The 25,375-nt window shown below is 41.1% G+C and overlaps 1 protein-coding gene and 1 long non-coding RNA gene across 2 annotated transcripts in view; one reads left to right on the top strand and one right to left on the bottom strand.

Moving 5' to 3' along the window:
* Positions 1-18,571: 18,571 nt before the first annotated feature.
* LOC106488488 (uncharacterized) lies at positions 18,572-22,180 on the bottom strand. Its single transcript, XR_001293193.2, has 5 exons — positions 22,062-22,180; positions 21,414-21,567; positions 21,138-21,248; positions 20,552-20,747; positions 18,572-20,092 (listed from the first exon to the last, which is right to left on the bottom strand). It is a non-coding gene; the product is annotated as an uncharacterized lncRNA (long non-coding RNA).
* Positions 22,181-22,614: 434 nt separating this feature from the next.
* Positions 22,615-25,375, top strand: part of CAND1 (cullin associated and neddylation dissociated 1) — a 29,252-nt gene continuing 26,491 nt past the window's right edge. Inside the window, exon 1 of the mRNA XM_067313879.1 lies at positions 22,615-22,777. Within this exon, the coding sequence (XP_067169980.1) occupies positions 22,710-22,777 (68 nt within the window). The 5' untranslated portion in view covers positions 22,615-22,709. The remainder of the gene's footprint in view (positions 22,778-25,375) is intronic.

The raw sequence follows: 25,375 nt of genomic DNA, 5'->3' as shown, positions 1-25,375 counted from the left end.
ATAAAAAAATGGGGACGACTCCTGCTAACAAATAATGACATAAGAGGAAAAAATATTATACTGTCAACAGGAATTAATGAATTATCAGTGTTGCTAATTTGGGGGTCTTCATTTTTCTGTATATTTGAGTTCTGATGAAAGATGGATAGCCTAGAGCACAGGCAGCGTGGCATATGAAGATCCTTCACCTTGAACTCTCTTTGCTTCTAACACTAGCTACTAGCTACCAGTGGCCAAGGACTGCTAGCCTCTGAAGACCACTGGTGACCTGTACGGGATCTGCTGAGTGGTCTCAGTCCGGTGTCCATATGAAAAAATGCTAGCACCACATATCTGATGCTAACTGCAAACCCCACCAGCACTTCTGGCTGTGAAGCCAAGAATTTGCCAAGCTACAACAAATTATTTTCTCCTTGCTTGAAGATTAGACTTGAGACACAGCAACATATGGAAGCGTACATGGTTGCAGCAGCCTTTGCCTACTTGTGAATCCCCGCCAACAGACTGGGATTGCATGTCTGTCACCAACTCTAAAATTCACATAACACCAAACGCATGTTGTGCATTTCGCCTGTTCCGTGATTGGAACCTCTAACTTCCAGAAGAACAGAGATCAAACTCCCTTTTTAATTTAGAGTAAACAGACATTTTTTCTTACATAGCCTTTAAATGCCATGACTGTATCTCGTGATTGCATTTCATTTAGACATAGTCTTTGATGCCTTACTAACGCAGCAATTCAATCAAATGCTATGATTAAATGGCCTCACGATGACTGGCTGGCGCCAGGCGCAGTGCAGAAATAGAAATCAGAAGTGCTCAAGCTACTCCGTAGCGGCTCCTTCTGGTGATGTGAGGAACTGATTGCATGGTCTAAAACAAAGGCTGTCCATTCAGTCTCAGGTACCGTCACGCAACACCCTGAAGATATTTTTTAAAGCAAGGACAAATAGTGAAGTGATAAAATGATCATACCTAGGAAAAAAAAAATTAGTCTCTGTCTTTCACATGACCATGTATGAAATAACCTGAGATCTCTAGCCTGTATGCTTTAATTTATCAATTCATGTGGTCATTCATGAATTTCCCATCATTTCTTGTCAGAAATGTCTTAATGATGAGCTGTAAGAGTCCTCGTGTTAGATGTAGTGTTCCATAATTGTTACCCATTATTTCACCTGTGTTGTGGGAGTGCCTAAAGGTCTTGAGGGAGATCAAGCACTGCTGTGGTAGGAGGTGCTGTATACAAAAGTGGTAAAATACAGTTCCAGTCACAAATGTCTGCAGTCAGGGATAGGCAGGGGAGGGACAAAAGAAATAATACGGTTGCCACTATTTAACTAGTATTAGTATTTCCCAATGAAATATACATGCATTACTTTTCCCTCCCTTTTCAATATTAATTTCTATGCAATACAGAAGAAAAAATAAATTAGTTCTTAGCATTTCTTCACTATGCCTCATGTATTGCCTTTTTACTGCAGGTATTCAGTTAGCTCTGACTCAGGAAGAAATCCCTCTTCAGGCCACGTTTAGGCATAATAATTGCATGCCAAGTGCTATCTTAGGAAAAGACAGATTTCATTATGTGCGTAAAGGCCTTTCTTGAACTGGGACCTTATGAGTTAATGGTCTGACTGGCAGAAGTGCTGAGTACAGGAATATTGCTTAAAGTCTGTTGTGAAAGTGAAAGATTTACAGAGAGCACGGACTTGCCAGATACTGCGATCCCAGATAGCACACTGCAGAGGGATGAGCGTCCCTGTAAGTAAAGACTTGTGGCAGCATGGACATTTTCCTGGCTTTGGTGAGAACAGAGGCCGGGCAATTAATGAGGAAAAATATAGCAATACCTAATCAAACAGTACTACCACAGTGCTTTAGATTTTGTGATTGGCAAGGCAGGTTCCCTCCTGGCGCCATCAGCCCTGAGTAGCGCCAGGACCTGGCAGGAGCTGCTGGCGGGGAGACAGGGCTGCAGCGCCCCGGGGAGCACCCCGGCACCCAGCTGCTCCTCTCGTCTCACCCATCTGCACTGGAAGCTGCCACAGTCCCAGTCTGAAAGAATAAATAAGCACCGGAGTCTGGACTCTCTGAATACGGCAGAAATGTTCTGTACAGCTAAAACTATATGTGTATTAGGAAGATATTTTGTGTAAGATCTGAGCTTTAAAGCTGTTGGAAAATCTATGCTAAATCTCAGCATAGGATTTTTTTTTCTCTTTGGCCTGCAAGCATTTCTAATAGTGGAACATTACTTTCCTGCCAAGACAAATTCTACTTCTTGCTTTTATTTTCCCATGCCACTTCCTGTGCCAATCAGCCTTTCAATTCTCCTTCAAATCCTGCCTTAAATGCACTTCTTTAGCTTTCCTTTTCATCACTGATTTCCTCTCTGGCACTGTATCCTCCCATATGTAGACTGTAACCTTCACCTTAAATTTTAATCTTGTTCTCCTGTTGATAAAGACTGCACACACTTCTGGTGCTGTTAAATAATCAGAGATAAATATTTCCCCAAAGTGTTTCTGTTTCTGTGCAGTGATAGGCACTCAGGGTTTGGTGGATGAACTAACACAGTATTCCTTTACATATTACACTATATTTTCCCTTTTCTTGTAATTTTTAAAGAAATGAGTACAGAGGTGGATTAACAGTACGTTTGAACAGGATAACTCACAGGAGAGAGGTAACTGTACCCGTCAAGGATTCCAAATTAAGGATCTAGTTGTGGCCCCTTTAATTCTGTGACCATAAATGTTTCTTGCAATCAGCTAGGAGGCTTCAGTGAAGAGCAGCACAAAGATATTTTCCACCAGGACTGAGTACACCACCAGTATCATGTTTCAATGGAGCAGCTGGCGCTTAAAAGGCTGGTAATTACAATTTTATTCAAAAATCAGAACTGGAGCAGCTAAGAAGATCATTGATTCAGATGGATGACCTTGAGAGGTGGATTGCAATGAACTTGTTGAACTTTTGAAAAAGTAAAAAAATTGAATAAAAATAGATCTCTTTACAGCATTTCTGGTACTTTTTGGTAACAAACTACAATCTTCAATTTCCCCCCAAATACTGTCATTATGAAAATTGACTGAAAAATATTCTGAAGAACCTCATTATTTTGCTATTCCTTCCAAGAGTGTGGACAACATTCTAAAAACTGCACTTCTCTGTAAATAGAGGCTATGCAAAATTTTAGGCTTGAAATGGTAGATTACGCTGATGGCATGTTTCAAAGAAATATGAACTTAAGAATCACAGAATGGTTGAGGTTGGAAAGGACCTTTAGAGATGATCTGGTCCAACCCCCCTGCTCAAGCAGGGTCACCTAGAGCACATTGCCCAGGATTGTGTCCAGGCGGGTTTTGAATATCTCCAGAGAAGGAGACTCCACTACCTCTCTGGGCAACCTGTGCCAGTGCTCTGTCACCCTCACAGTGAAAAAGTTTTTTCTCATGTTCAGACAGAGCTTGCTGTGTTTCAGTTTGTGCCCGTTGCCCCTTGTCCTATCACTGGGCACCACTGAACAGAGTCTGGCCCCATCCTCTTTATACCCTACACTCCCATCAGATATTCATATGCACTGATAAGATCCCCCCCTCAGTCTTCTCCAGGCTAAACAGTCCCAGCTCTCTGAGAAGTGCTCCAGTCCCTTCATCAACTGTGTGGCCTTTGTCGGACTTGCTCGAGTAGCTCCGTATCTCTCTTACTGGGGAGCCCAGCACTGGACCTAGCACCCCAGGTGTGACCTCACTAGGGCTGAGTAGAGGGGAAGGATCACCTCCCTTGACCTGCTGGCCATTGCATCAATTCCTGATGCAGCCCAGGATACCACTGTCCTTCTTGGCCACAAGGGCATGTTGTTGGCTCATGGTCAACTTGTTGTCCACCAGGACCCCCAGGTCCTTCTTTACAGAGCTCCTCTCCAGGAGGTCAGCCCCCAACCCGTACTGGTGCACAGGGTTATTCCTTCCCAGGTGCAGGACTCCGCACTTCCTTTTATTGAACTTCATGAGGTTCCTCTCTGCCCATCTCTCCAGTCTGTGAAGAGCTGTAGCGGTTTGGGAGATGGACAGCCAGCTCATCTAGCCCAATAATCTGTCTCTGACAGTGGCCATAAATTGCTGCCCAAGGAAGAATATGAGATTATGGCAGACCTAGAATTTTCCTCTTAATATTTCCTGAGCCTCCAAGCATTTGTGGTTCAGGCAGCTTCTGCATATTTAGCAAACTTGACTGGATTTCCTTTTGGTGAACCTGTCCAGCTTCTCCTTAAACCCACACTAATCTTTGGTATCTGCAGCACCTTGCAATTGCATAGCCCATGCATTATGTGAAACACAGGATCACAGGATAATTCAGATTGGAAGGGACCTCAGGAGGTCTCTAGTCAAAGCTCCCCACTCAAAGCAGGGTCAGCAACGTGGTCAGCCCAGGTTGCGCAGGGCTTTATCCAGTCGGATCTTGAAAACCTCCACAGGTGGAGATGGCATCCTCCCTGAGCCCCTGTTCCAATATTTCATTATTTTCATAAGGAAAATATTTTTCTTTATATCCAGTCAGACCAGCGTTTCACTTCATGACCATCGTCCCTTGTTCTCCTGCCATACACCGCAGGAAAGATCCTGGCTCCTTCTTCTCAATAACTGCCCTGTAGGTATCAGTACTGCTTAGTAGTTACTGCTGGGAGGTCCTGTGAAGCCGTCTGTCTTCCAGGCCGAATGAGCCCAGCTCCCTCAGCCTCTCCTCACAGGGCAAGTGCTCCAGCCCTGACCATCGTGGTAGCCCTGTGCTGAACTCACTTTGGTTTATCAAAGTCTTTCTTGTATTGGGGGGCCCAAAACCGGACACAGTATTCCAGTTGTGGGCTAACAAGTGCTGAGTAAAGGGGTTAATCTCTTGATCACTGTGCTTCTAGTGATACGGCCCAGTATGCTGTAAGCCTTCACCACCAGCATGGCCTCTTGCGGGCTCATGTTTTAGCTGACTGCCAGGCAGGAGCCCCTTGTCCTTTCCTGCAGAACTGCTTCCAGCCAGTCAGTCCCTGCCCGTACCCATGCAGCAGTTCATCTAGGTCCCTCTACATTCATGCTTTACTCAGCAGCATTCGGCTAGTCTCTTTTTTCTTCTCTATTTCAAATAACTGATAATATGCTGCTGGCTTATTTTGAGCATCTAGCAAATAATTGCCTGAAACACATATACTATAACCACTAGATGTAACTCCTGATTAGTAGTGGTCAGATCAAAGCCCATTATTTCACCTGTGAAGTTAAGACTGTTTTAGCCCATGGGAATGGACCTACATTTATTCACACTGAACTTCATCTGCTATTCTAATGTGCAGTTACTGAATTTTGTAACAAGTCACACAAGAAATAAATCAGAAAGCATTTGCAAAGTGTGTACTGACTTCATGCTGTTTCTAGAGATAAAGTAGTTAAACCTCTTTGTAAAGCTTTTTGATATTCTGTAGTAACCATAGCCCCCCGTTCTGAATGCATTTACAAATAAGACACATGGCTTTTTATAATGATCAGCTTCATGATGCTCCTGAATCCATCTCATGTTGCCTCTGTAACGTGCCTGCTCACCTCTTGCTTTCTACTTGGGTTGTCACATGCATACACTGCTAACACAGATAGCCTAGTGCTTCTCCAAATTATGGCATTTAAGTATTTGTGGACTACCAAGATGCCACTTGTCATATATTTGCTTAACATGCAGCATCCTGAAGTGCTGCCAAAATATATACAGACATTAAAAATGAATTCCAGGGAAAACATATTTCAATTAAGGCAATTTTTCATTCTCATGCTCCGAGGAATTAAAAAGGGAAAACTGAAAGTTTAAATTAAAAAAGAAAAAAGAAAAGAGATCAGTCATGCATCATTATGTCTGACTACTGTGAAATAGCCAACTGACTCCACAATTGCTCATCCCATCACATAGTGTGGTTGTAACTTCTTAAAACCATGACCCCTGTCAGGTAAATACAGCCCAGAAATACACTTTTGTCTTACATTCATTTTTTCAGAAGAAAGGAATGAATGTTATAAAGGAGAAAGGGCATGTTCTCAACAGGAACTTGTGCATCTCCGTTGATTTTGATGGGACAGCACCTCTTTGCTGCAGCTAAAGATCTAGCCCAAAGTCATCTGATGTGGAAGATGATTTTAGTGGTGCCCAGGCATAGTACTTTCAGCCCTTGGTGTGCATACTGGCAGTGTTACACCGGGCTCGAGACACTGCGTTTTCTCTAGTCCCCCTCATGTACACCATTACCAAATGTACCATCACCAGTGGCTTTACTAGTGTGTGATGATGCTCTTCAGGATAAGACTACTCACTGAGCTCTGCTACAATCCCACCTCCCCTCCCCTATTTAAATGCATATGCAGTACCCAGGCAAATTGTGGTAAATTGGTGCAATTACTCTATGCATCAAGAAAACACTGTTCTATGGGGAATATGAATTGCCAGGTTTCCATGATACCGGAGTTATATCTGCATGTATTATGTAAATGCAAACACATACACATACCTACATACATGCATGCATTTTAACACATTGTATAACTTTTCTTCTTAGCTATTGGTGTTGGAAGGCTAATCATTCCACGCTGGCCATCAAGCTACTACACGGTTATCATGCTAATCAAAGCCTGCTTTGAAATGCTGTTTAGTTTCATTACCATCACAAAGGAGCAGCTAAAGGACATCTAAGGCAGGCTGGGGGGGCAGTGAATGTGCTGAGACACTATAATCTATTTGAACAGCCATGTTTATTAGAAACAGGAGGGGACATTGTCTAGCATAGGCTGGTATCAATCTCTGAATGGATTCTGTTCCTTGTTATTAATGTGCAGGCAGCCGGGCAAGGAAGAATGAGCTCTGTGAAGAGACAGGCATCTCCCCGCTAAGTGGGAAAAGGCTTGTTAGCCCCCACACATGCCAGATGCACTCTCACAATCTATCCAAGACTGATTTTTCCCAGCCTGGGACAGGGAAGTCATAACATTCCAATGTCCAAATCATCCTTTGTTGTTTTGAGAAGTTTTGTGCCTTTTTGTATACACAGATTGTAATCTCTTTGGGGTAGAGATCTCTGCCAGAGGGGATCCTCCATCCACTAGATCAAGAACCTCTATTATAAAATAAATAATTAATAGTGCCTGCCTAACTATGCTTTGCTAGCCTCTGTGTAGGTGTGAATGTTTTAAACTGTCTTATTGCATGGTGCTCTCTTATTTTTTATAAAAGAAACACACCCTTTCTCTTCAGAACAAACTTGTCTGAATAGCTTGCTGGATTATTCTGTTTTGAGCTGGGGTTAGAAAACTAAAACTGAACATAGATTCCGAGGAATTAAATCAGGTGGCCACAATTACAGTCGTGCAATAGATCATACATGTGAAGGCTACAAACTCTTTTGAAGTTGTAAAACTACTGGTGAGGACAATGTAGGCAATGATCTGTATGACTTTGATGCAACAAGTATAGCCACACACAAGATTCCCAGGCTCCCTTATTTTGACTTGAAAGCTCCTTATGGAGCCACAGTTGCATATACTCATTATAAAGGCTGGAGGATGTTTTTCATTATACTTGTACTTGCACTGTAAAGAAGACAAGAGTTTCCTGTTATGTCAGTTGGACTGAAAAAGTACTTACACATGCAAGAAATACAAAAAATACCACAGCCTCAAAACAGATCCTCTTCCTTGATTCCTGTTAAAAACATCAGTGTACTAGCTCGTAATGAATCAAATGCATGCTCAAGGCTGGATGTTTAAAATAAAAAGTAGGCATGTTTCTTCTAAGGAGTTCTGAACTATTACAGAGCATACCTGCAGGGCTGTGGTCACATCAGATCTCATAAGCTAAATGAGTTTTGATTAGGTCAGTACTTGTTGGAAAGAAATAGCAAGTGCATCAGAAAGGAAATGGTTCATCAGTAGAGAGCAGGCTCCCTTTCATATCAGCCCTAAACCATTATTTGAAAGGGCACTGTGCCACTGCAAGTCTTCACATTGACATAGACGGCTAAAATCCATGTGGCTTTTCACAGGAGTGATGGTATTAAAACTGCCATGGCTATATTTCGTTATCTGCCCATCTTAAAGAGATCGCTGAATGTCGTTCCTTATTCCAGTCTTTTCTTTCTGTAGTATTACTATACAAACAGCTACCAAATTTCTTTGAGGAGATGACTAGATTTTAGTGATCAGTGTAGTATCTTTTCTGTAGTTTTTGATGGGTTGGCTGACCACAAAACCTCACGATTGAGAGCAAGGCCTACACAGAAGAACTGACTTTGCGTAACTGCAATGTAAATAAGGCAGAAGAGCAACAGCCTAAAGCATCTGAACACGAGAATGAAACCACACCTCAAAGCCTGTGTGGCTGTCCTCTCTTTTCCAGGCGTTCCTCTTCTTTTTGGTTACCCAGCACCAGTTTCAAACCTTTTCTCTGATGTATAACAGAGCAGGCAAGGGAAGCTGATGATAATTCCTACAAAACAGGTGGTGCCTGTGCATCTTCTTGTCCATATGTAAATGCACTGAAACATTTCAACCTGAAATGGCTGTCAAAAAAGTGAGAGATTCTGGTTCTTGGTGAGTCCATGACCAGACAGGTATTCAAATACTTTGGTTGAGCTTCTCATTCAGGATGTGCTCTCTAATACACATCTATTCTTTTTTATCTTTCATGTATGAACTAATTGATTGGGGTTCTGCATTTGCTAGTCCCGTGACTGTACTTGAAACTGCAATATTATTTTTGGAACATAGAATCTGCATTCCTGCAGATAGAGAATTAAAGCTTCTGTTAAAACAAGTATAAAAAAGAAGCATAGAAAACCTCCACAGAGCTCAGTCTCCACCGGGTTTCTGTGTCTAAGAAATATAATTTATGCTAACTCATGAAACTTGAACTATTTTGTAGTAAAAATAGGAGGCAGCATATGGACAGGTCATTCATGTACAGTGATTAGCAGTGAAATTAAGTTTGGGATTTAGGAAAACATCTGATATACTGCATGCCATTCTGCTGTACAGGTACAATTTAATGTTTAGTATGAAGCTAGACTGGAGAAACAGAATTAAAAATGGCCACCTCAGCTGAAAGCTCCACTGTAACAATATCACTGAAATTACATTTCAGTTGGTGCAGTTTTGCATCTATTTATAGGACCCCATCACTCTTGTAACTGAGAAGTCCAATGGACTGGAAACAAGTTGTCATCACTTCCAGTCATCTCTGAATGGTAAACAGTTCAAACTATAAATTCTTTTGCCATAAAATTGTCTGCTGCTAATTGCTCTTTTGCATGTAATTATCAGTGTGGATTTAATAAGTATGGAAATACCACTACATGCCAAAAAGTAAAAATAAGACTAGAGAAAAAGCAGACTTAAAGAATGTCTGGCAGACAAACTCTTTAATTAATCCTGGAAGACCATACTGGCTGGCATCTCTCTTGGTGAGCATCTCTGGCAAAGAGATGGGTTTTTATAATACTTCAAGTAAAATCAGTAATACATTTGCTTCTATAGCTAGAAGGACTTTGGCCTTAGCCTCCAGGCTATGAATTTGAAAAAGAACACTGGCAGAGGTGAGATCAAGACTGAACATGCTGAGGAAGACATAGAAGAACTTACTATATTTTAAGAGTAGTAAGTCCTAGTAAAGTGCCGATGCAAATTATAGATAGGCAAAACTTAGGAGGGGTTTTGAATTGTCATTAGGCTTTTAGGAGTAAGCTCTAACTTTTGCTTTCTTTGCATGACCTGTCTCTTAAACAGCTACATGTTTTATGTTGCAGCTAAAACATGGGAGACAGAGATGCAGAAACTGAATTCTCCTCTCAAGGTTTTTCCTCTTGTTTCTGATCAGGTAAAAAGACCAAGATGGACAAAAAATTTTGCAATGATACTTTCTGCCTAGCGTCAAAAGGCAATGAAAGTTGAAATATCATTTAAACTTCCCACCCATGGTCACAATCTTTAGATAACATTGATCAGAATATAATCAGACTCATCAGATGAGTCTGTACAGAAACATAATAAGGGTCCCGAATCTGGATCCCTCATAGTTAGTGGTTAAACTGCCATTAGCCACAGTGACAGAAAAATCCTAGCCCACATATTCTCCTGAACTATCAGAGAAGATTTAGTGGAAGAAAGAACTGGTATTTTCCCCTCTTGATTTTCACTACATTTCTCTAAAGGAAAAACATCTAGATTTAGGGTTGTTAAGCAGGGTAATGACCTGTTGCACAAGATTAAAGAATAAATTATTACCAAGAGAGGATGAAGTAGAATGCAAATCGAAATGTATTTTCTTGAGTGGAAAAAACAGACTTCTTGCTTTAATTTCCTTAGTTGCTGGTTTTAGCTGACATTTAATGATCGTATGCAGGCCTGAAAATGCCCTTCTAATGTTCATGAAGAATACTGAAACAAAATTAACCAAGTCTGACTAAGCAAAAAGCTGGTACTAAAAGCTGTAGGTGGCAAGTAGCATTACAAGCTTCCTTTTGCTATTTCTGGCCAAATTCTTCAATGTAAATTTGTTGCCCAAAGGGGAACAGCCTAAAGAATTAATGGGAGTTTTTGTTCCGGGTGTCTGCTCCAGTCTACACTATATCTTTTACTCTCTGGGGGTTATAAGAGTGGCAATTATGGTGAGACATCTTGTATGCGATATACCTGTTTACCAGGAACTCTGACACCAAGTCTGCAATAGCAGAGATGGCAACAGAATTGAACCACTGTATTCAGCGAACACACCGAGTCATGTATTCACTTCTTTTGGATTTGAATCCCTATCCTAGATGCAAAAGAGGCCATGCCCAATTGCGAACACACTGAGCCTTCTACACCTTCATACTTGGTTGTACTATGAGAATCAGACAGCGACAACACACTTCAGTACCTTTGCATTTGGCCAAATGAAGTCTGAAGGCATTCTGGTACGCTCTAGTTATGTCAGCAAGATTTTTTTGACGTAGTTCTTTAGGCAGAGGTTTGCTTGCTACCATTAGAGAGGAATGTCTCAGTCTGAGAGCTGTTGTTGAAACTCATGTATGAAATTGAAGCGAGACTTCCATATTACTCCTTTTTGCAGGCTCATTATGAATTCCTCCAAAACATCATTACAGCAGCTCTGAAATGAAGATAACAACACCAGGGTGGATTCAATGCCTGTTTTCCCTGAAAGATTTCTGCATTCCATTTATGACTGATTTTATGATAAGATAACTCTCTGGAGGGCATGGCTCTATTTTTCAGATGATTCTTTTTCTTTCTGAACTAGAACAGGAAAAGAATAAACCCTGGCTGATTGGATCGCCTTAACAGTGTATTTCTTCAGGACTTCTGCATCAGGGCAAATTAGATCATTCTGCACTGATGTGATGTATAATTTTGATATCTTCTGTGCCATCAGTTCCTTGGGTTTGGTTTGAAGGGATAAGAATAAAGCTGCAGCATTTGAGTGAAATTGTTTTTATTATTGGAATCACAAGATTTTTTATGGGCAAGAGAAAAACTACCACAACTGGCATACAGTGTGACTCAACTTTACGTATTGGGAACCTTAACTCTGTCAGCATCAATTGGACTTGAAATACATCCATTGCTTTGAGTCTTTATTTTTATGTAGCCCTACTAGCAAAATGAAACTATTTCCTGTTTGTAATTCAGTGCAGACTGGTTTTATTATTTCTTTTAAGTCTTCCCCGTGTTTAAATCAGTGCTTATTAAACCTTCTTTCAGCATTTCCTTTCTAAATGTGTCTTGGTGCATCAGGTGAACACAGCTAAGTTAAAGACTGGATCTGCTGCTTGAAAATGTTCACTGATAGCAAGTAATGAAAAAGTAATGGCAGCTGAAACAATAACTGCCTATAACAATCTGATTTCAGCTATTGTTGAACTTGTTGATCATCACTGAAAAGTGAAATATGAACTGTAATGGAATATCACTCTCATTGCATCTTCCATCATCATATTATAAGTTAAGATTGCTGCATTTTTCTGCCTCTACTATAAAAGGTGACTCTCTGGAAGAAAGAGGGGCTGATTGCCTCCATTAGTTCTTGCTATCATTCAGTACTTAGGGCAACATTCATTTCTTTTGCAGTTTGTTTGCACTCCCTAATCACTGGAAATACTTTGATAACTCTTATACAATTTGATGTCCTTTCTCCAGCCCAACCAGAGAATATTTTTTTGCTGAACCCCTATTTCGCTCCCACTCCTAGAAGTATAGTCTTGTTTTTCTTTAGGCATTTATATTAAACATAACTTGAGATGGCTCTTAAGATGACATGTGAATTGAGATAATTCTTTTTAAACCTCTGACATTAGATTTTCTTGAGAATTACACAAAACACACATTCATGAGATACCAAGTTTGGTGGATTTCAGTTAGAAGTAACTGTGAATGTACACCAAGACTGAGGGGTCTAACAACATAAAAAATTGAATTACTAGATTCCATTTTGAATCATCATCTGATCATGTTTACATAGAAATTTTACTCCCTGATGGAAAAAAGAATGAAAAGCTGAGGCTTATCTGACTCTATATGCCACCAATTGTAAGTGCCAAAGAAGAGGTAGTAGCTTAAGTAAATGATCTTGGGATGTCAAAATCAAAAGGATCACTAAGGAAGCAACACTTAGGGACTGACCTGTTCATATTAGTTTGTTGAGAATGGTAGTGTATATTCAGCTGTCATTGCTTCATCCTTTTGTCAATGGCTCTGATTAGTCAGCTTTTTTCTATTTAAAAATTTCCAAGCCATGCACATATATTTCTACTGGCTAATCCTCTAAAGTAAAAACTGTGAATGTAGATAATTATACAGTTTTTTACTGCTGAATGTCACTGAGCTTATCTACATAAATTATTCTGGAATATGACCTGCATGAAGTTAAAGAACTGTAGCTCTCATCAAGTATCTCTCTATCGAAATATTATTCTACATTAAGAATATCCACATTAAAAGCTTCTGCAAATATTCTAGAAAAGATATGCTGGGAAACACCTCCATTCATAAACCTTATTTTTCAAAAGTAGCCACTGTTCTCACTTTCTTATTGCTCTTATGATACATTTTACATACATGAAGAATACTGAATTGGTACTTGACATAAAAATTAGGTAACAACAATGTCATTAAAAGGGGGGAGGGAGTAAAGTAGCTAAAATAGATGCCCATGAAAGAATGAAGTATTCAGCCATGGCCTTTTTGGGGTACCTAAGTGCCTTTTTGGTGAATATAGAATTACTCATACAGTTGTATTAATAATACATGTATGTTATTGTAGAGAAATCTAGGAAGAATTATGCTCTCTTTGTCTTTTTTCCTGCTATAAAGCTTAAAGCCTCAGAATTTTCACTGACTCCAGGAAATTATTTTATGATGAGGATTCACAGTAAAGCTCAAAATGAAGAGAAAGATTTTTTAATTCTGTAGCCCTAGCTACACAAATAAACAAAAAATGTCATTTGATAACAAATGTGACCCCAAGAGTTAGTTTCTTTTCAACATAGTTTAAGTCTTGAGCAGCCAGTGCAAAAGTTACCTCAAGGCTGAAATTCCACCAGAGCAATTTTGCACAAGACCTTTTACTTAGTGGGAAATGTAGGCATAATTGCAACGTGTAGCTCTTGTCTCTTCTGTCACTGGACCATACATGACCCAATGCTTTATCTTGAAAGATAAATACTTGGAGTGCCATTTTCTATCCTCCCACAAATTAGAACATGGTTCAGCATAATATTTGCTCCTTTGGTCAGTGTCTAGCAATTGATGCAAAAATGGATTTTCATTCCGGTTCAGTTTCTAATCATTCAAAGGAGCAAATTTGCTCTGAATTATCCACCTGGACATCCAGGAGGTTGCTAATAAAAGACAATCAAATGGGTGTAATGCCACATTCAATCAGTCCTCGCAGTTCTGGAAATGTATTCCACCTCCTAGGCTCAACTTGGTTTTGCAGATGTGTCAGGGTTTTACCCTGCCTGATGCTGCAAATGACATTGATATTGTTTAGTGCTAACCTGGGCTCAGAACTTTGCAGAACTGGGCCCTCACTAAGAAAACTGAAAAAATTATTTTTTTCCTGATTTCTGAAGTGTGTAAAATAAACACAGTAATTAAAGAAAGATTACTGAGTCTCAGCTCTTATACAGTGAACATTGATACGCATTTTCTCCCTGCTTGATATACCTGCATTATACAACAACGTCTTGTTCCAGCAAAGTATGAAAGCATATGCTTAACTTGAAGCCATAAGAATAATCTGATTGGTTTAAAATTAAGCAATGTGCTTAAGCGCTTTGCTGTATTTAAGCCAGCCTTGAATAAAACAAGATGGCTCACAACTCCAAGCACCTTACACAATTCACCGTTCTCCTACAAGTATGCAATACCATGGATCACTGCCAACCAACTTTAATTGCCCTGCAGGTACTGCACTACTGCACTGCTAGATGAGTCATCACAAAGAAATGTAATTTTGGAGTTGGCTTCTTGAAACAAGAACTCTTTGCTTCGGTTTGTGTACAAACAGTTCTGAGCTGAAAAAATGACTCCTGTAGGTATTCCTACCCTTCTAGTAATGCCCTGATCTTGAACTTTTACTAAAATTGGATATTTCCATTGCAATAAAATAGCTATATTTACAAGCTGACCTTGAAGTATGTACACACTTTTCCTTCAAGATGGTATGACAGCTTCTCAGCTAGATGCCTGAGACTCTATACTAAGGGATAACGAAAGTTCTCTTTCAGCCTCAGCTGCTGATGCTGTGTAAATTTAACATAATACAGATCTCATGTTGCTTCTTGGCCTTTGCTGGATTCCCAGGATGACATTGTGGACACCATGTAAAAAAGCAGAGGGAAAGAGATACCATAGCAAGGAATGGGAGCAACATGAGAAAAGACACTGAAAGCAGTGAGCATCTGTAGCTTATTCACAACAGCAAATGTGGAACCAAAAGCATCCTGTATCTCAAAAAGACAACAAATTTCAGCCACATACAATGTGAGTGAAGATCGCAGCTTGTGGTACGTGATTCTAGATCTGTTGCTTCGCTTCTCAGCAGGACAGGCTTAGATGGAGAGTGCGGGGGACACTAATTCCTTCTTTCACAGGGGTTCTGTCTTTGCATCTCACTTTCACAACTGCGCGAGTGAGCAGGGACTGCAAAACTGCAGCATCCCTCCCTCCATGCCCGGTCGTGGCTGCAGACAGTGCCGTTATTCACAGCAAATACATTCATATCAAAAAACAAAGGGACTGCAAAATGCCACTGTATCAGCCTTTTTACACTGAGAATGCACTGGCATAAATGACAACATCAGGTACAAGACAATGAAGAAACAAGCTTATTTCCTTCTGTTGCCAATGAAAGCACTGCCTCCAGAAATATTGTAAGAATAGAGTTTGAGGACATTCTTACAAATCACTGCAAGACAAAGTCATCTTTATCTTGTGATATGTGAGCATACAATTGTCTCTCTATATCTCATCCTTCCAAATGACATTGCTTTTACAATATATTAGTTTCAGACTCTCGAAGAACTGGTTGGTAACATAAAAATCTTACAGAAATGTCTAATTTTGGCATTACTGCATGATAACAGAACAAAGTCCTGATCTTGTATCATTCTAGCTGAATACAGGGATAAAATTATGAGCTTAAACTGGCACTACCACAGAAGTGACAAAAAATTAAATATCAAATAGGTCACCTTGACTGTGACAGGCAGGGGATGTTGTTTCTGACATAAATAACAGAGCTCAACACTTCAGTGCATGAAAAGACTGAGAAGTTTTGTAGAACTTTTTTTTTTTTTTGAAATGGCATGCCTTCGCATCAAACCATAGCAGCATGGGTTGACTTTTTTGATAGAAGTTATTAAAAAATGCATTCTCTCAGACAGAACTATTGGCATCATTAACTCCCAGAGAGATAATGAAAAAAAAGGAGGTATTTCTAACACTGTTTTGAAATGTAAACATCTTCTTTTCGATATATGTCTTTCTAACTGGCATGTAATTATTTCAGAAGTATTACAACTAATTGCAGATGTTTTCTTTAAGAGCCTCTTACTGCTTGAATAATGCATATGAGATACATAAGATTCTTGGCTAGTATTTTTGCTTCTTTTGATACTGTGTTTTGCGTTTGTAATTCATATACATAAATTCACAAATGAGCCACCAATACTTGGCAGTCCTATTCAATTTTATACATATTCATTATGAATAGAACAGAAATTGTACATACTTGGAAGGTTTAAAAATTCTAACAGTGGCTCTGACAAGTTCAAACATACACCCTCTAGTATTTGTCCTAACCTTAGATTATACCCTACTGTTATAATGTATGGCTACTAATCCTAGAGTGATATGAATAGCCTTTTAAAATGCATTTAAAAAACTTTCACATCTATGTCTCTGTGTTAACTAATTTTAACACACAAACATGTAGTTACTTAATTATATCAAAAAGCAAAATCATTTTGAAATAAACCAGGCCCCAAGGTTCAATAGGTTATGGTCAGAATATTTACATTTTAAAATAACTCCTGTTTCTGTTCAAGTGGCGGCTGACCTCCACAAAGCCCTTCAGTGTGGAGCTGAAGGGACCATTGTCTCTTTTGAGGTACCATGACCTAAACGCAGGCCAGTCAGAAAACTCAGAGAGTCTAAAGACTCCATCCCCTGCAGCAGCATTGCCTCCAGTACAAAAAAAGAAACCTGTTCTTGATTCTGATGAGCTAGGCTGAGTTATCCAAGTCTGGGTAAAACCCTAACAAGGACAAGGAATTATGCAGCTTTCCCACAAGTTAGCAGATTAATATGCTCTGGGGGTTAGATCTTAACAGCCATCCTTTTAAGGCTTAAATTCAAAGAATCCTATGATTAAAGATTTTGAAGGAAAAAGTGGCAGTTTTGTGGGTGGAAATGGCAAAAGCAGTCTTACAGCAATTTTTCAGTATGTTACAGTGCTGTGTCATTGTTCTCTTTGCAAAAATAAGTAACGAAAGGAAACTACAAAGATGACTTCTAATCAGTACTGAACTCAGTATTGTTCTGACAAGACTGTGTGGATAATAACAATTTCCTATGCATTATAAATACTTCTTCAGTTAGGTAAGAAAATCGAAGAAATTTTGAGTTGATCAGAAATAGAGGTTCTCAGTCTCAGAAGAGCATCTAATGAAGACTGGCAAGTGTGTGTTTCTGTTCAGTGGGACCTGAACAGTACAGATATTACATGTCAGGTCTAAGAATTGATGTGAACTGTGTATGGAAACTCTTGGAGAAGTTTTATCTGCAGAGTGTGTATGGAAATCAGAGGATGTTTTTAGATTCTTCTGATGCGAGAATTTGGATGACAGCATATAATGAGTTACTACTATTAATCAGAGTTTATTTCTCAAAGAGCAAATTTAATAGAAAAGAATATATAATATATTAAGAGGCTTTCCAGCTCTAGCATGTGAATTAAAGACTAACACAGCCCTTTAGTGAAACGTTCACCGAGCATGAAAAAGCCCCAAATATGAGTCAGTTCGTGGCAGCCAGCAGAGCCACATCCTGACAGACAGTGGACAACGTGCACTGTCTGAGCGATGTAGGCTGGCAACTGGCATCATCTGCTCCAAGAGCAGAGCATCACTGAGTCACTTTACTTTAGACGATCCTCTGGATGAGTCAATTTTGCTCCAAGAAGCCAGACTCTGCAAAGGTTACACTGTGTTCCACAGACTTATGCATTCCTGTTTAGCTTTAGCCCTCTATATTCACCTTGATTCATGAAGGAATAATTATTTTATATGTTGTCATCTTTACTGACTGTTACTGATCGCCTCCTACATGAGACAGATAGTACATTCTATTGTCCTGAAATGAAGCAGTCTTAAGCAAGAATGAACACAATAACACCAATGCATTACAATGCTACAAAATTAAACAGATTCGCTCTTACATCAGCTTTGACAAACATTGGCTCATATTGTAATTAGCCAATGTATTAATATAGCAGCTTCTAAGTTATCGATATGGTCAAGGCTCTCCTGACTTGTGGGATCCAGAATAAACAGAATCCAAAGCACAGCTATCTCTGGTTCTAGTAAGGCTGAATAGTCAAAACACTTAAAAAAAAATTGTGCTTATACTGCTTGTGAAACACAAACAGTATTGTTCAGCATCTAAGTTCTAACTAAACAGACACCTGTAAGCTTACTTGAGGCAAGTGTCTCTAGCACAAGAGTTGCTGAGGCTGTTAAATGAAGAAAGCTGGGGTGTGCTCACCTGGAGGGAAATATCATTTGCCCTGAAGGAATTTCAAAGTTAGAGCTGCGATAAGAAATGGAAGTGTAAATGGTCAACTGAAAAGAAAAGCACCCTGGCTTGATTTTCAGAAGAGGTAGTAATGAAGAAAAAAGATCTTTCATCTGTAAACTGAATTCATTCAACATGAAAATAATAAAATGAGAAAAATCTTGGAAAATAGATTTCTGGCTCATATTTCAGACTGGATTTTATTTGAAGGATTCATTTTAATTTTGGGAGGATGTCATATATTTGAAAAATTTTGACCATGAATGCTGCAAGTAGCTGTGCAGCATTTAGCAACCAGAATGTAGATTTCTTTTAAGCATTTGTGTTTGGTGTTTTTCTGCTTGTAATCAGAAGACTGTTATACTTTTTTTTTCAAGATACTATGTTTCCTGAAACTTAATCTTATGTTGAGGATGCTATTGGAACTCTGTTCTATTAGAGAGGCAATTTCAGCCTATTTGACAGTTGCTTCAGTCCATTACTTAACCGGATGCATATATTATTTTCAGTAGTGTTTTCCCAATCCTTCTCTTTTCAAAGCCCATGGAATGATCATACACACAAACAGTTTCCTTTGCTTTACAAAAGGGGTTTATCTGGGTTAGGAAGGAAAGGCCAGTTAATTTACAGCTGTAGGTATTACTTCTCTGAAAATGTGTAGAAATTACTCATAAATGAGATAGATGGTATGTTCTATTGTCCTGAAATGAAGCAGTCTTAAGCAAGAATCAACACAATAACACCAATGCTTTAAAGTGCATTTGGAAAGATGTTTTGGGATTCTCATTTAACTTTCACATTAATATTTTTTCAGTTTTAATAAAAAGAAAAACTTAAGTATTGTGGCTTATAGGGTCAAAGATAGCAGATGATTTATTTTGTTCCAAATGTGGCCTAGTTTGGAAATTGTTATTATTTGCTATGGAATGCCATCTAACTTTAAAAATAAGAAAAATTGAAAATAAGGGAAATAAAAAACTCTAAACAGATCATTGTTATGGTTAAGATTTCCAAGTCAAGAAATTCAAGGGTTTTTGTTCTATAGCTAACCCAACTCCATCTTTTGGGTGATAATATTTTATATAATGTACTATAACATTAACCTCAATGCCTTAAAACACACATTTACTCATATAACTGTTCTACTGTAGGTTATTTTGCTCCTTCACTTTGTTTGCTTTAACTGAAAGATGCCATACCATTCCTTTTTATGTTTCTTTCATATTTAAATCTAGATCACTTCTTTGACACCATCTGTGGTTTGTTACTATAATTAGCCAAGAGCTTTTAAAGACTTGCTTTCCAAGTATCTTTTTCAAGATTTAAGTTCAGAGCTACAATGTCAGTCACCTATCTAGCGATAAACCAAGACAGTAAGGATCTCTGGCTCAAAATATCTGTTTACAGCAGTGAGCTGCATTTGAACAGCAGTTTTCCTTTTATTTCCCCCAAACCAGCTGTAAAAACTGATAACCAGCTTTAAATTTGTCATCCAAAAGGATTCCCTTTAAGCCTGGTAAAGCTGTGTGGTATAGCTCTTTATATGCTGATGTGTGAACATGCAGCATATTTCTGGCTTCCTCTCCTGATCGCTGGGCTCAGAACTCCCGGGTGAAGTGAAAGGGCAAATTGACGAGGCTTCAGATGCTACTGCTGTGAATGCATCTCTAAACGAACTCTGTTCTCTCATCTTCAGCATTTGGGGAATATATCTGCAAGTGTAAAGCAAGATAAATCCTTTCAGATTCCAGCATTTAATTAAGCTTTCAGCTATCTTTGTGAATGAATGAAGAGCCTCTAATATGTGTGTCTACAGGGAACAGATCAGGAGTAGCACTCCATCTGTGAAGTCTGCTATCAGTTGGAGAAAATCTCTTCTCAATCAGCCTCTGTCTGTGTCTAACTTCCTCCGGAACATTGCATCTACTATAGCTGACTCCCAACTGTAATAAATGTACTTGAACAAAAAATACTTTGGCTGTCTCCATGACAGCCTATGTTTCTGTTAGTAACATGAAACCAGGTTTAAATAGTGGCAGGCTAAGCTGGCAGTTGCTGAGTTATAAAAACCAGCACGGGAAGGATGTTGTTAAAGGATGCTAAAAGCATTTAAAAAGTGTTCAGGATTGTATAGCATCCTGGATGTGCTAGAGACCATTGGTTATACTTACATCTTGCATACAGAGGAAAAGATAAAGTTCCTGCTTTTAATATCATCTAAGTGTATATATACTAAGTATATATATATAGATGATGATGATGATGATGATATATATATATTCCAGTCTAAGATTTCCTTTGAGTAGAGGGAAGACATGACCGTTACACCCTGGATTGATTTCTATCTTTATTCTGTCCTGGAAGAACCTTTAAGGAAAAGAGAGATGGGTATGACAACCTGAAACTCCAACATGAACAGCCAGAAAAAAGGTGATAAAGAGAAACAAACAAGTCAGCATGTGTGGCTTTCAAAACAGTTGCTTGTACATTCTGAGTGGGTGACAGACGGTGTAGGAGACATACATGATTTCTATCCATGGACTGAGTAAAGTGCACATGCTTTTCTTCAGTTGCTGTGAAAGGCTGCCTACAAGCTGCATCTATTATATGCTTATTCTAAAGAAATGTTCTTTTTAGCTCAAAACTTCTTTTTAATATAAAAAAGGCTCAAAAGGCATTTCTTTAGGAGTTTTTCTATATATACATATAACTGAAAGGACTAAGACTATTTCATGTTCCCATTTTTTTTGTATATACCTTAAGTGGGTAGGCTTTAGGTAGCTGGTAGGCTGTTTTGACAGCATGTGGAACTATTTCCTCCAGTTCTACCACTTCATATCCAGGCTTACAAAGATCGAGGGTTAGGCCCTGAAAAGTAATGAGATTGACATGAACAATGATGAGATAGACAAAAACGGTAAACAAAGGATGTTTATTTTACATGGCTACTGGTATCACAACCTCAGCTTTCCTCCAACGTGCAGGAGGACTGTCATACAACATGCTAGTCACATACAACAAACAGACACATACCACAATAGCTCAAGCATTGCGCCTTGACCACCCAGCCTGAGCCAAAGAAGACAGCTGAGGGGAGGAATCTGCACCTGTTTCCGGATAAACTTCCTTTTCCTGGATAACTGTCAACTGGATACTGCTGCCAGGCTCTTCTCATTAATGAGTTGGGCTTTAAAGTCATGTGAATAGAAAAAAAAAGGAAAAATCAAGATAAGTTCTCCAAATTTGTCTGTTGGCTTCCAAGACCTCTGACAGCACTCAGATCATTTTTTGAGCTGCTTTCTGCAACCATAACAGAAACATACCTTTATCCACATAAGAAAATTGCGCTTTTGATATAAATACTTTTGCCTTCCAGCTGACATTTTCAGCTACTATGGGAGACACTGCACAATTATGAAAGAGCTTGAAGGGAAGGGGCTCCATAAATACCGGGGCAGGTCGTGGGTCTGTAACGGCCATGGGGCAAAAGCATGACACTTGATGCCTCAGGCAGAGCACCGCAGTGTGCTCAGGGCGCTGGCAAACCTATTAGATGTGGACGTTTACTTAGGCCAAACGTATTACAGGGGAGTTTTATTTACGACTTCCATTCCATTAGACCGAGAACCGCCCCGCCCGTAGCCCCCGCTGTCCCTGTGGCAACGGGTCGAGCACACTCACCGCTCAACCACCCCTCAGCGCTCCAACCACCCGCCCCAATACACCGCGCTCCGGTCTTGTATCAAAACGAGGCTCCGCATCCCAGCAGGCAACGCGCCGCGACAGGGCTCCGACCACCCCAACTACAAATCCCGATATGCACCGCCAGTAGCCTCGGCTGCGACACGGGCGCATCGCATGCCGGGACTCGTAGTCCTCGGTAGCCTCGCAATGATCTTCCTCCGCCTCCCCCTCCTCCCGCCACTCTCCAACGGCGCCCTGAACTTCTCGCGCACGCTCTGCGTCACGTACGCTCTGGCGTCACGCAACGAGGGACCCAATCAGGAGCGCCGGCAGGGCGGCAGGCGCCAGGACCCCCTCGACCTTTGACCCGGCGCCAAGCGCGAGCCGCCGCCGCGGGTGCCCGCCCGCCCCGCCCCCGCGCCGTGTCAGCAGCAGGCGGCGGTGCGCCCGCCCCCTCCCCCCGCCGGGCCCCGCGCCGCCGCCGCCGCCGCCGCCGCCGCCGCCCCGGCAGCCCGCCCCGTCCCGCCCGCCCCGCGAACGCCGTCCCCAGCCAGCGGGCGAGGTGGAGCCGGCGAGGCTGAGAAGACGCCGCATCCTGCGCCGCCGCCTCCTCTCCCCTCCCCCCCCGCGGCCGGGTCCGTCAACATGGCGAGCGCCTCGTACCACATCTCCAACCTGCTGGAGAAGATGACGTCCAGCGACAAGGACTTTAGGTGCGAGCCGCCCCCGACCCCCGCGCCGCCCCCGGGCCCGCGCCGCCGAGCCCGCCCGCCGGCCCCGCGCCGCCCGGCCCGGCCCTGCCCCCACCGCCGCCTCCCGCGCCCGCCCGGGCCTGGCGCCGCCGCCGCTGCCAGGGCGGCGGCAGGTACTGGCGGCCTGCGGCACCGGGAGCCCGGGCTGCGCCGGCCTCGCGGCGGGCAGCGGCGCCGGCGGCCCTCCGGGGCTGGGCGCCGGCGGCCCTCCGCCCCCTCCGGGGCTGGGCGCGGGCCTCTGTCCCCTCCGCCGCGGGCGAGCGCCCCTTCCCTGCCCTCCGAGGAAGGACGGGGCGCCCCGAGCGCGGTGGCGGTGCCCGGAGGAGCCGCGCGGCCGCCGGGCGGGCGGGCCGGGCCGGGCCGGGCGGTGCGCGCCTGGCTGTAGGTCGCCGTCCGTGAGGATGAGGCCCGAGGGGACGCGGCCCCGAGCAGCCGCGGGCGCTGGCCCTGGGCGAGGTGACCTCCAGGGGTCCCTGCCCGCTTCGGAAAGCCCCCATGCTGGGGTTCTGTGAACGGGGGCGGGCAGGGCCGCCCGGCACGGCCGGCTCGAACTTCTCAAGCTCTCATGCCTCCTGGATACCGCATCCTGCAGGCAGAGGGGTTTTGTGCTCCTGGGACTCGCGCAGTTTGGTGTGATCTCTGATAGTCTGTGCGTCTTGATTTAGCATGACTAGGGTTCTGTCTCTTATGGGGACTGTTTTTTTTTTTTTTTCTTAAGTTTAGGGTCTATCACAAGAGCACTACTTTTCCTTGAATCATTTGTTTATTCTGCAGTAAATTAATAGCAGATAAAGTGCAAACATTGAGTATTAGAAAATGAAAATGGTATAGCAATCTTCTAGTAAACAGCAAAGATCATGTACTTACACAGTAGTTCTAGGAAAAAACTTCTTAAATCATTAGGTTAAAAATATATTACTTTGTGCATTTCTAGTTTGTGCATCCGGAAATTCTCATTTGTACGTCTTATCTGTCAAAGTAGGTACATCAACGCTAACAGATGAAAAGGCATAAAATACTCTTGGGTTTGATTGCATTGCTGCAGCACTACAGTGCTTAGATTGTAGTTAAAGACCATGTTTACATCTGAAAAACTCTTTTGTTAATATATTAAAATCTAAAAAATAGAGGTGATTATTCAAATCAGTCAACAAATATCTTGTTTGCTTTGACAAAGCTGTTGTAGCACTGGACACAGGCGTGATAAATTGATGATATTTTTTATGTGAGTCTCTTTCAGATTGTAGCAGCATGATGACCTGGAGAATTTAGACTAGAAACTTTAGAAATAAAAAAAAATTGGTTAGTCTAAAAAAAATACAGTACAGTATTGCCTGAGCCATTTAAATTGTATTACGAACGGATTCAAACTTTTTTTATTAGAAAAGTCATTGAAGTTTTTTTTTTTAATTTTTAACAATTTGTATGATTAAGTGAGATTTGCATTTTGTGTTTATGGGGAGAATGACTTACAAAAAGCTCTAATTGATTCCAATACTGAATTTAATGGATTTAAAACTTTGCGTAAGAGAGGTAGGTCACACCTGCCAAATGAAGTTGATGTAGCAAGCGCTTTTTTTCCCAGCTATACGTAGTTAAAACTTGTTTTGTAATTGCTTTGGGAGAACACACTTTAGAAATTACCTGTTCTAGGAGCTTTGAACAGCTTTCTCAAATATTTTAACACTTTTTTAGTGTAGATTGAAAACTGAATTTACAAATCTTAAAAGTATGAGAGATGGAATGATGATAGGGCCTTTATAAACTGCTTGTTATGCAGTAACAATTTTTATGAAAGCTTTACATGTATCATGTATTGGCATAATGAATAAAATAGTTCTTCTCAGCACTGGTAACTGTAAGTGCTTTTATTCATAGACCACATATATCTGAAGAGGGATAGTGTAGTGAACTTCCTGATATCAGGGAGCTGTCTACAAGTCACAGTTCTAGTAAGTATTTTACTGTAAAACTTAGTCTTCCTTTTTTTTTTTTGGATAAGCTAAATTGTCTGATGCTATTGTTTGTGGTGGTTGTTGCCCGGAAGCTCAGCCATCAATTCTAAAATGAGCAGTAATGTAAGATGGCAATTTACTTTGTGGCTGTGGGGGAAGTAGGGGTTTTTTGGTGGGTGTGGGTGTTTGGGTGTGTGTTTGTTTGTTTGTTTTGTCATGTGGCTTCAATGCCAGGTTGCAGTCTATACTGAAACTATACTCCTTGCTGGAGGAAGAGAATGACTGCTCTGAGTGTAAGGTATTAAAAGCTACTGACATGCACCACTCATATGCTGATGCTTGGTAACATATAAGGATAATCATGTTTGAGGAGGAAGCAGTTGTGACTACAGACTACATCTAGACCAGTCAGAACCATGGTTCTAAGTTCCAGCTATTTTTTTTTCTTTTTAGTGGAGTAGTCTTCCAGGAGGAGGCAGTTGTAGTTGAATGCAGAAGCTGCTGATGGGCTGAGGACGTGCAAGCTCCGCTTAGTTTAGGGAATTGCCACAAATAGGTGATCAGTGGACTGATAAGGCTAGGAAATGAGAACTGTTGACTGAGG

This window comes from Apteryx mantelli, chromosome 1 (genome assembly GCF_036417845.1).
Source record: "Apteryx mantelli isolate bAptMan1 chromosome 1, bAptMan1.hap1, whole genome shotgun sequence".
NCBI classification, from domain to species: Eukaryota; Metazoa; Chordata; class Aves; order Apterygiformes; family Apterygidae; genus Apteryx; species Apteryx mantelli.
The sequence above is the reverse complement of the archived record's forward strand: the minus strand, read 5'-3'. Positions and strand labels throughout refer to the sequence as shown.